This window comes from Notechis scutatus, chromosome 6, assembly GCF_049901735.1.
Source record: "Notechis scutatus isolate UNSWTSFEM ecotype Mainland chromosome 6, rNotScu1.2, whole genome shotgun sequence".
NCBI classification, from domain to species: domain Eukaryota; kingdom Metazoa; phylum Chordata; class Lepidosauria; order Squamata; family Elapidae; genus Notechis; species Notechis scutatus.
The window spans coordinates 21,818,882-21,831,143 of record NC_142014.1 but is presented as its reverse complement, the minus strand read 5'-3'; the positions used below and the strand labels follow the sequence as shown (position 1 = coordinate 21,831,143).

Genomic DNA, 12,262 nt, shown 5'->3' with positions numbered 1-12,262 from the left:
AAGGTTGGAACTTTTTATGAAAACGTTGTATAACGCTGTAAAACATCCCTATATGGGAAACAGGAAGTGTTATGTAACCATGTGATTTGATAAACCTATATAAGCTGTATTCACTAAATGGGAGTGTCTCCTTCCTCCTAGAAAATGTTTTTCTTCTGGAGTAGAGGGGTCCATACTGCAGTATTTTCCCTAATAAAGCCTCCTATGGATCAGATTATCAAAAGTCTGTTGACTTTTGATACTTTTATGTACTTCTCACATCATGCAGATGTTTCCAGACATCCCCTGAAGAATGGCAAAAGAGAAAGAACTTAGCTTTCCTTCTGTACCTCATCAGAGGTTTGAAAACGTTCCAAATTATCCTGATGAAGTTGGTGGGGTGTACAATGTAGAGCACTTTCAGATTCTTCTTGTATCTGCAGAAAAGAAAATGAAATGGCTTAGAGGGCTTCCAAATGGTGTGGCGCGAAGCAGCTGCAAAGCGAATGAAAGCAAAAGTTTTCATTACTGGGATATTATGCACTTGCCTTCCAAGTACATCTCATTTAAAGGGAATTGAATGCAAAATAAAGAGAGGAAATGGTCAGTTTTAGATGGAATTCAAGTAGGTGAAAATTATACAGCTATTACATTACAAACCACTACCTAAATTGTTTGGTGCGAATAATGAAGACAGAGGGAAAAATAAATCTCTCCAAATGAGCGAAGTGCCTGAAATGGAGAAAGAAAGAAAAAAAGGAAGAAGAGAAAAGATCTTTATAAATGCAGCTAACACACACACACAGTATCACACACTCAATTTGACTTAATGTTTATGGTTCAGATGTATTTGTGCTTTGAATTCGTAATGAGAGCTGGAAGAGAAAATGAAGAAAGATGATGAAAACTAAGCAACTTGGCACAAATAAATTGATCTCCAAACAGTCTTCATTCTGAAAGGAGACTCAAAATCTGCAAAACAGCTGGCAATGTGATATGCCTGCCATCTTGCAGATATTGACTGCAGCCCCCTGCATGTCCCTAAAATATGTCCTTATAAAACCAATGAGAAGTTTGTTTTGCCAGTTCAGCAGTAACAAAGTATAGCGATTTTTTTCTATGACATTTATTTTTATTTATTTATTTGATTTGCCAATTGTTTACAAGATAATAAGTATAAGTGTATACATAGTTATGAATACATGAAATGGGTACATATAAGAAAAATAAAAGAAGAATAAGAGAAACAATAGGACAGGGACGGTAGGCACGTTGGTGCGCTTATGCATGCCCCTGCAATTTTTTTCTTCTATTTTTTTTCAGTATCTGTGTTTGTAGACAAGTCCAGCCAGGATCCTTGCAGGTAAATGATGTACTGTGTCCTTACTGGTGGCTGGCATCACCATAGTCTGCTGAACAACTGGGAATTACTTCTCAGTGCAGCTGTAATGGCATTGAAATTAGAATTTTGACGTCCAGTTGCTGTTTTCTTCCCTCTTATTGTGATGGAGGGAAGTGTTGGAAGAAATATCCACCTGCTTCAGTTCCAAGCTGGGAAAAAGACACTGGAAACATGGAGGCTGATGGGAAAGATGGTTTTAATGGTGAAGCAGAACCACCAAGCACCTGGTTCTAGGCAGCCGGCCACATAGGTTTGAGAATGAGGGGGGTATTTACACCTCCTCTTGGGCTTTGCACTTGAGCTTCCTGTTCCTGTGCAAGAACATGTATTCTACTGGCTGTTGTAGAGGTCATAGCTCTGGAGGTTGTCTGAGTCCCAGGTTTGGTTGAAGTTTGCTGATGCAATGTCCTTAGGAGAGTTTGAAATGCAGTGAGCTCTGTTGTTAGATAATCCTATCCAGTGGGTCATGTCTTAACCCCATCACCCTAGATGATGTCTTTTGTTTTGTAGATAGGCTGGCCTAGTCTTTAATGGGCACTAAATATCTGCTGGGAGGGAGAGCTGGCTCTCTGAGTGATGGGATTTAAATTTTTTACTACTGGTTCTGTGGGCGTGGCTTGGTGGGCATGGTGTGGCTTGGTAGGTATGGCAGGGGAAGGATACTGCAAAATCCCCATTCCCTCCCCACCCCACTAACCTGCTTTCCAGCTCCGTTCTCCTGTGCAGGGCAACAAAAGAAGACCCAGCCAATCAGCTGGGACTCGGGAGGCAGAGAATGGATGGGGGTTGGGCCAGTCAGATGTGGTATTTGCTGGTTCTCCAAACTACTCAAAATTTCCGCTACCAGTTCTCCAGAACTGGTCAGAACCTGCTGAAGACCACCTCTGTTTCTGCCTCCCTCAAGATTTTTATTTCTCTTTTAGGGGAAATATTTTATCCTGCCTTTTTAAAAAATATTTCTCAAAATATTTAATTCTTTCTAGGAGAGGGGTAGCTTCCCACAATAGTCAGGATTCCCAGGAGGGAAGGAGGGAATTTCTGAAGCCTATGAAGCATCTGAGCTCAACAGTGTATGTCTGGGGTGGGATATGATGGCCCTTTTATGATGTGTGGGCTTCAGCTCCCAGAATTCCTGAGCCAGCCATCGTTCTCCATCTCTAGTTTATGTGGAAAAAAAGGGTGAAGACTGTCCTCCCTCATAGTCCTCAGAGTATATGCTTCTTGTAGATAATAGGATGCTTCAGTTCAGCAACATTTGGTCCACGGGGGAACAACAATAAAGAAATCTGCTTGGAAGAATCATCCCATGTCTTTGGGGTGCAGCCCCCCCTAAACCCCATGTTTTTTGGGGGCCTGCAGTTATTTGCAGAAAGCAGGATGCTTTGGGATAGCTCAAAGCCCAAACCTGTCACTTCAAAAACTTTACTTGTTTTAGCCGTGTCAACCTGTCCCTTTTGACAGATCCAAAGATCTTTTGTCAACCCACAAAATGGGAGAACTCAGTAACCAAGCTGTGCTGAATGAACACGATCGCTCTCCTGCCTTCAAGGTGAATTTGAACTCTGCCACGGTGCTGGAAGCAGAGAGGAACGAAGCAGAATGAGGGTCAACATTTACGCATTGCTCAGGAGAGATAAGCATGCCTGCTACTTTGCTTTTTCTAGCCTGCTGTGAATGCTGCCTCCTCTTTTTATCTGGAGAAGGTTCTAGTAGGCAGAAAGATGGAAAGAAAGAAAAGCAGGTGGATGGACTCAGGTACAGTGACAGTTAAAGGAGCTGAAGCCGTGGTGGGATTCAATTTTTTTTACTACCGGTTCTGTGGGCGTGGTGTGTCTTGGTGGGGGTGGTGTGTCTTGGTGGGTGGCAGGGGAAGGTTACTGCAAAATCCCCTATTCCCTCCCCACCCCACTAACCTGCTTTCTAGCTCCGTTCTCCTGTGCAGGGCAACAAAAGAAGGCCCAGCCGATCAGCTGGGACTCAGGAGGGCAGAGAATAGATGGGGGTGGGGCCAGTCAGAGGTGGGATTTGCCGGTTCTCCAAACTACTCAAAATTTCCGCTACCGGTTCTCCAGAACTGGTCAGAACCTGCTGAATACCACCTCTGAGCTGAAGGGCCAGTTAGGATAAATTGTTATGGAGAAAATCGATCTTTGTGGTCACTAAGAGTCAACCACGACCTGGCATAGAATCCTTATCATATTTTTTTTTTTTTTAAGTTTAGAGTGGTTGCTGAATTGTTCAGTCCACAGTGGTTCCACCCTATAACTCCATCTTCCCTCAGCTTTGGGAAGTGCATGTCCATTTTGGCTTCGGGAAGGAGATTGTTCTAGATACATTCTACTCTGCCGCTCGACAGGAATTGGCGGGTCCCTAAAGATTGTTAATAAATTTGCCTCTTTGTTTAAAATAATGACATAATGACTGCAGTTATTATATCATATACTTACATTAATGTTTCTCAATCTTTAGCAACTTGAAAATATGACAAGTTCAATTCCCAGAATTCCGCAGTTGGCATGCTAGCTGGGGAATTCTGGGAACTGAAGTCCATATATCTTCAAGTTACCAAGGTGGAAAAACATTGCCTAACATTATCCACACACTTTATATACACCATGTTGTAACACATTCTGCAACCTTGTAATGGATCAGTATAATATTAATATTTTATTTTACATGACTACATTGAACGCCTTAATGCTTCAGCTTATAGAATTATTAAAAATATATGTGACTACACATGATCTTAGCCAAAAGGCTAAGAAGAGATGTGAGTTATCTGTATAAAAGATTCTGTACATTGCTTGTTGCAATTCTTCTGAAAAGAAAGCTACAATTCCTCTTCTGGATAGTGTGACAGTTGTTATTCATATTAGACATTATTATTCATTTTTATAGAAATACTGTGACTTGGGTTGTATTGTAGCAATTATTACTTTACAAATATTTAAAAAAGATTTGTGCTAAAGAAGCCCTGTTCCTGGTATTTGAATGCACGAATCCAGCAATTCCCAACAATTTCTTCCAAGTTGTTGTATTTCAAATTCCCAATGTAATTTATAGTCCTGAAATTTCCTAGTGGTTTTCCATCCAATTATTAACTAAACTTGGCCTTTCCAATACCAGACAAGGTTGGCCAATTGCTCTCTCTTGAAAAAAAACCTGCCAATTAAAAGGGCGGCATCAATGAATCATTACGTAACTTCTAGTCAGTGTCAAATTTTTGGTGAAAATCACATGGGTGCACAAGATAAAGTGATTGCATACTAGGGCAAAAATAACGTAGAAAATAGTATCAATTTTGTTTAAATTGATAAAAAAAATCAATTTAAAAAGATTGGTTTTAATTGGCATTTTGATAAGCCGGGCATTTTCAGGGCCTTCTTGTTCATGCTAACAGATAAGAGGCGGCTAAACCTCTTTATGGTTTTGTTTCATGCTGGCAGGAGAAAAAAGTAGAAAAAAGCGCCAATGTTTTTTGGTAGCATCCGACATCTGAAAGTGTGAAAATTGTCACACTTTTCCAAGTTCAAGGTAGTTGGGAGTCCAACTCATAAATATAAGATATCCTTGTTTAGAATTAGTCAGTTTTCTATACCCACACAGAAGGGCAAGAAAATGAGTTTTTTGAAGAAGGCATGGAAGGGAGGCTCAGTAGTTCATATTCCAAGTGCCAGGAACCCCAGGAAGATTCTTCCTTCAAGTTCTATAGAGAGCAGCCCTATAATAATCAAACATTCTTCTGATAATATCAAAAGGAGAGCTGAAAAAGCACACATGACAAGGCCCAATGGCAGGATTATGAACTTATTCTCTTATTCATGAGATTTTATATCCAGTCTTCCTTCAGGAACCTAAAGCAATCATATAGCATTTCTTCCACAAATTTTGTGTTTTGAAGCCTGGGGAATTCTGGGGCTTGAAGTCAACATGGAATTCTGGGAGTTGAAATCCACACAGTTTAAAAGTTGCTGAGGTGAAGCAACCCAGCATTAGCGTGACGTAAAAGTGATATAGATCCTGTGTTCTTTAAACTACATGTGGTTTGTAGGCTTTGTGGCTTGTAAGAGCCACTTTAGCTGTAACCACAAGAATATTGAACTTGGAATCTGGGTTCTTCTAACCATTACCCCTCAGCATCTCTTCCATTCACAAGGATGTTGAGATGATCTCAAGAGACAGACCAAAGCAATTTGGAAGGCAGAAAGGATGAAGTTCGATAGTCAGTAAAAATTAAAATAGAATAGAATAACAGAGTTGGAAGGGACCTTGGAGGTCTTCTAGTCCAACCCCCTGCCTAGGCAGGAAACCCTACACCACTTCAGACAAAGGGTTATCCTATCTCTTCTTAACAACTTCCGGTGTTGGAGCATTCACAACTTCTGGAGACAAGTTGTTCCACTGATTAATTGTTCTAACTGTCAGGAAATTTCTCCTTAGTTCTGAGTTGCTTAGTTCTAAGTTAATATTTCAGTTTGGCTGAACTGTGCTTTTACAAGTAAGGCCATCCATTTGCAAAACAAACAAACAAACAAACAAAGAACGTACTTCCGGTCAAATTCTTTGTAGGCACTTTGCAACCAGCTGAGAGACGGCTTGTTTTGACTGTTTAATCCATAGTGAAAGTAAACAAGCGTGTAATCGCTTTCCACATACTGTTCCAGCGTGTACTTCAAATATCTACAAAGAGGATTTTGGAAAAGGAGAAAACAACATGCAGCATTAACAGACACACTCGGGGTTTATAAAAGGGATTAAAAACAATTCCATCTAAGAAAGGAAAGGAATGTACTTGATCCTGAATATTTACCATTTTCACACACTTGTGCAGGTAAATTTCAGTAAGCGCCAAATGCCACGGACGCCTTCTTAGCAGAGGAGAGCTCAGGGCATTCTTGAGAACGTAAGAACCCTCAATTCAGGGACCCCCTGTGTGGGATGAGATGGGGAAGTGTCAGGGCTGGGCTGCTGGGGGTTCACAGGGGTTCGGGAGAGCCCCTAACTAAGATTCTGTGCAGTTCGGAGAACCCCCAAATCCCACTCCTGGCTGGCCCTGCCTACCCCGCCCCGCCCCTCCCAGGAGTCCCCACGTGGTCGATTGGGGAGGGGGAAAATGGGGCTCCTGGAAATTTGGGAAGGCCAGAAATGGACCCATTTCTGGTCTCTGGAGGGCCTCCGGAGCTCGGGGGAGGCTGTTTTTGCCCTCCTGGAGGCTCGAAGAAAGCCTCCGGAGCCCAGAGGGCCAAAACGCCTCCCCCAACATGGTGCAGTAGGCAGACTAGGCCACGCCCACCATGGCCACGCCCACCCAGCTACTGGGCAGAGAACCCTTTGCTAAAATGTTTGAGCCCACCCCTGGGAAGTATCAAAACCTGCAAGATGACATTGTGGTACTTTGACTGAAGCCCCATTCCTTTTAGGTGTGCGTATTCCAATGGGATGGGCCTTTTATTATGACACCACATCCAACACCCCTCTTGCTGATGTTGACTTTCCCCTCAAATTCTTACAATTCCTCCTAAAAGAAGTTGGATTGTTCTCATTTCTCTTCTTCCAGACAAAAATCTCCACAAAACCAATATGTACAGGTAGTCCTCGACTTACAACAGTTCATTTAGTGACTGTTCGGATTTACAACAGCACTGAAAAAAATGACTTATGACCTTTTCTCACACTTATGACCGTTGAAGCATCCTGGTGGTTCAAAATTCAGATGCTTGGCAACCGACTCATATTTATGACAGTGGCAGTGTCCCAGGGTCATGTGATCCCCTTTTACGACCTTCCGGCAAGCCAAGTCAATGGGGAATCCAGATTCACTTAACAACCATGTTACTAATTTAACAAATGCAATGATTCCCTTAACGACTGTGGCAAGAAAAGCCGTAAAATGGGGCAATGTCACTTAACAAATGTTTCACTTCACAACATAAATTTTGGGCTCAATTGTGGTCGTAACTCGAGGACTACCTGTACATAAGAAACTTTTCACAGAAAACGTACACCGTCGGTGCCTGACATGCCTATATAACCAAAAACGTCAAAGAAATTAAAAATGGCTTTTGTGGGAACGGATATTAACACATCAATTCAGGTACAGGGTACAAAACTCCATCCAATACAGAAAACTATAAACAAAAATGAAAAAATTGTGAGGGAGGTTATCATTTTTTAAAAAAATATAAAAACTTGTAGACAATAAAGCAGATGGGATCAAAGGTGGTATTCAGCCGGTTTGGACCAGTTCTGGCGTACCGGTAGCAGAAATTTTGACTAGTTTGGAGAACCGGCAAATGCCAACTCTGGCTGGCCCCACCCACCTGCCCTTTCCTGTCCTATATTCCCTTGTTTTTTATCTCAGCTGATTTGCGTGGTAGAGCAGATTGCCGCGCCTCAGCTGAGCTAAAAAACAACTCACCTCAGTAGCACAGACACAGAGGGCTGTTTTTGAGATCTGCGCACACATGCAAAGTGCACCTTCAGCGTGTGCGCACGCAAAGCAAGCTCTCATTATAGAACCGATAGGGAAAAAAATTGGAAAACCACCACTGGATGGGATGTGTTCTGTACATTCTTATGCTACTGTTATTTCTGCCTGACTTGAAGCTGATACTAATGCATAGATAAAAATAAAAGAGAGAAGTCACCTGAGCAAACACTGGATTTGTGCAGTAGGGAAAAGCAGAAAGGACTAGAAAGCCAAGAATATATGGACTTACTCCAATAACTGGTGGTGGTTGATCTGGTGAGAAGGAGGCAGGCGGCATGAACTAAAGGTGATCACTTTTCTCCCCAAAGCGTCGTCACCTGCAAAGTCAACAAAGGGTATCGAGGTGAAATCGTGGTCAGAAGTTCAAGTTTTCTACTCAGGAGGGCTAGTTGAAAGGTGAGTCTTAAGTCTACAGCAGTGTTTTTCAACTTTATCAACTTGAAGATGGGTGGATTTCAACTCCCAGAATTCCCCAGCCGGTCACCTTCAAGTTGCCAAAGTTGAAAAACACTGGTTTAAAACCTCAGCTTTGCACACAGTCAGTTTTACACTTTATTAAAGCTGTGTTTGTTGTTAGCAGTGGAAGCAACAGAAGGGATGTTTATGGATGTGGTCCACAAAAGTCAAGATGATGGTCACAAACAGGCAAGCTCCACCTATAGGCAGATAATAAATGGGCGGAGCTTCAATTGGGGCTAAGCGATGAGTCATAAGTCAAGGACTACCTTTATTTGATAAAATATTAAAAATATTTTAAAAATATTAAAATATTTGATTATGCCGTTGCAGCCCCTAGTCTGGATATTTTGGACCCTAAAATAGTTGGGGTGACCAACTATCTGATTTCACATGTTGGGAGCAAAGCAATTTGAGAATGTATGGGCTTCAGTCAACTTCTCTAAGCAGCCCTAATCGTTTCTCAATTCAGGCAACTGAATACAACACAAAACATATTGAGGATATTGATTGTTCTGTATCGAAGGGTTTTGCTAAACCTGGACAATTCATTGATTGTTTTCACAGGGGCCTGGAAGTGTCACAGTCAACTTTTGATCACACATTTTACAAAGATCTTTACAATATATATATATAGTATATCAATGGCCAGGAAGTGTCATTTAATAGTCCTCAACCATGAGGTGTCTGGATACTTGCAGATATGGAAACATTTGCAGATCTTCAAACTCTGAACTTTTATGGGAATAAAATATAGAGTGGGAAACTGCCTTGTTCAGGCCCAATTAAGGAGAAAATTTGTTTTATGGAAGGCAATCAGTGCTATTGATTTGAATGCGACACTCATTTTCTGCTGATTTGGCTTTTTAAACAATCAGAAGTTTTGTTGCTCGTTGAAGATGTAATATAATAATCTATTAATAACTCCCCAAAGTTATTAAACTGTTGTTAGAGACTCTCTGCTTGAACTGATAGTAAATATTTGCATTTCTATCACTTTCTCTAGTTTTGGCAGAACTTCGCTGCTTTCATATGCCTTGGTTGGTGTGTTGGCAAGATTTCATCTCGATTAAACCATGAGGTGTTTTTTTTTTTTTTACCATGAGGTAAACCATGAGGTATTTTTTTTACCTTCTTCAATATTCTTTGATGTTTCTTAATCCTAGTTCTGTTCTTCATTCCTTACTCCTCAAATGAAGGATGTGACTGCAAAGATCATGCTGGCTATGGTATATGTAACTGAGTTCTCTTCAGATTTCAGCCAAGGATCTGAATTTTCATTTTAGTCTTAGGTAGGTCAATGTGATCTAGGTAAAGGTAAAGGTTGTCCTCGCACATACGTGCTAGTTTCCAGTTCTAGGGGGCGGTGCTCATCTCCGTTACAAAGCCGAGGAGCCAGTGCTGTCTAAAGACGTATCCGTGGTGATGTGGCCAGCATGACTAAATGCCGAAGGCACACAGAACACTGTTACCTTCCCACCAAAGTGGTCCCTATTTTTCTACTTGCATTTTTACATGCTTTCGAACTGCTAGGTTGGCAGAAGCTGGGAGAAGTAACGGGCGCTCACTCCGTTACACAGCACTAGGGATTCAAACCGCCGAACTGCCAACCTTTCTGATCAACACGTTCAGAGTCTTAGCCGCTGAACCACCACATGATCTACCCCAGTTCTAAAATGAAAACTCAGGCATTTGATTGAACTGATTGGTCACTGAGGGGATCCAGGAAGTCTTCCTACATGTGTGAGTTGGCAGCCACAATCTTCAGATCGCTTCTCATTGAAATTCAGGAAGCAAATATTGTAAGATCTCTTGGGTAAGTGTTAAAACTCACACATTCATCCTGAACTTTCCTGGTATGGATATTAGAAAAATGAGGTTTCCCCCCAATATACTCTCATCTTTTTAAGAAATGAGTTTTATTTTAGTTGTTTTTATGACAAAGCATATGAAGATGCTTCAGCATTGGAAGCATTATGCAAATATATTAAATCGAATCAATAATAAAAGTGTGTGTGCTTCACATATATCTGTACACACCAAAAGGCATGATTTCAATTGTGGTACCACACTTGCCATGTTGCAGATTTGATTCCTGCCTCCCACTCCTGGTTGAGCTGGAAAAAAAAGGGGGCAAGAAAGGATGCAAAAACCTTTGTGATGTTAGCAGCAAATGTACCTGCAGAGTGAACAATACCGTGTCGAGCCACATCGTAGAATGGGTGACTGAGGCTTATTCCAAAGTCTCGGTTTGACTGCGTTGCAGAAAAGCTCCTGATTTCTGCCATTGCTGTATATTCAGCTTCATCTTTCTGCAGTTCTGAAGCAAACCGAAATTGAGACGCATTTTTGGAAACAAGACAAAAATGACGGTTAATAATCCAACCATCTGCAGCTGTCCATTCAGTAAAATATTTTAGCATACTTTTCTACTTCCTTACAGCTGTTGACAAGGCTAGATTACGAGATTACTCAACTGTCTTTTCCAGTGAGAAAAATAATCACAATTTCAACACCCCCTCCTGTTAAAAAAAATTTTTTGGGGGGGAATACCTTTATATAAAATATATAATAGCGGATTCACTGTTACAGCACCACCTTAAGGGCAAATGACAAATGACAAATGCCAGGCTGGATTATGGCAACCTCCCATTCCTACAAATGCTGACAGGCCATCTGTTTTCCTAAAAGCAAAAGTAAGCCATCTAATATGGTTTCCAGGTTTCCTTTCAATTTCTTTCCTCAGATAACAGATCATCAGAGTTGGAAGGGACCTTGTAGGTCATCTAGTCCAACCCCCCACCCAAGCGGGAGACCCTACACCATTTCTGACAAATGGCAGTCCAATCTCTTCTTGAATGTCTCAAGTGATGAAGCTCCCACAACTTTCGAGGGCAAGCTGTTCTCTCCACACAAGACTCGTTTTCCGAGAGGAACTGTGTTAGGGATTGGGGATTAACCCCTAGCAGAGTATTGCAGCAGTAGTCAAGCCAGGCAGCCAAAACGAGAGTGGAAGGGCCCCAGAGTATACACACACTGAACACAAACACTGTTTGTAGTTTAAATAGTTTTTAATCCAGTTAGAGTTTAAGCATTGTCATTCAGTCCATTAAGTCATTCACAGTATTTCCATCCAGTAAGACTCACTAGTAAAGTCCAAGTTAAGAGTCCTTGCAATATCTTTATCAGCCGATAAAGATATCTTCTCCTCCTCCGGTTTCACTCTCCAGAGAAACAAACGCTGGATATTCAGCAAACAGTAGCAAACAATAACAGTTCAGTCACAGGCACTCACAGTCAGTAATCACAGTTAGTCGCAGCAGCACACAGTTACAGTCAGTAGTACACAGTTACAGACAGCAGACAGTTACAGTCAGTTACAGCCAGCAAGCTTTCCAGCTTCTAATGCTTCCTTATATTGTAACTTCTAACCGCACCCTTAATCGGCTAATTGCCTGCTGCATTGTGCTTAAAGTGATAAGCACTTAAACCATGATATCTAAGTTTTATATATTTATTCACCCAAACCATATTTGGTATCAATGTTATACCTAACATACTCCCCTTTTGGGTGAAATAAATATATAATTCCTTTACAATCTTATCCCATATTTTTCACAACTCTCCTGGTGCTTACTGGCACCTTGGGCTTTAGTAAAATTATCAGCTAAATTGTCCTCCGACATACAGTACTCTAGCTGAATCATCTTACTTCTTACAGATTGTCTCACATTTAGGTATCTTAGATCTGTATGCTTGCTCCTTGTTTTTACTCCAATATTTGTGGCCATTTGAATTGCTGCCTGATTATCTTCATGTATAATTATAGGATAATCTACAGTTATACCTATATCAATTAACATTTGTTTATACATTATTAATTCTGTACATAACAATGATAAACAGGAGAATTCTGCCTCCATAGTAGACAAACT

At 41.1% G+C, this 12,262-nt stretch overlaps 1 protein-coding gene across 1 annotated transcript in view; it reads right to left on the bottom strand.

The window, feature by feature from the left end:
• Positions 1-12,262, bottom strand: part of ARHGAP8 (Rho GTPase activating protein 8) — a 50,639-nt gene that overhangs the window by 25,905 nt on the left and 12,472 nt on the right. Inside the window, exons 3-6 of the mRNA XM_026677609.2 lie at positions 10,507-10,647; positions 8,101-8,188; positions 5,930-6,061; positions 330-416 (exon numbers count right to left, since the gene is read on the bottom strand). Of these exons, the coding sequence (XP_026533394.2) occupies positions 330-416; positions 5,930-6,061; positions 8,101-8,188; positions 10,507-10,647 (448 nt within the window). The remainder of the gene's footprint in view (positions 1-329; positions 417-5,929; positions 6,062-8,100; positions 8,189-10,506; positions 10,648-12,262) is intronic.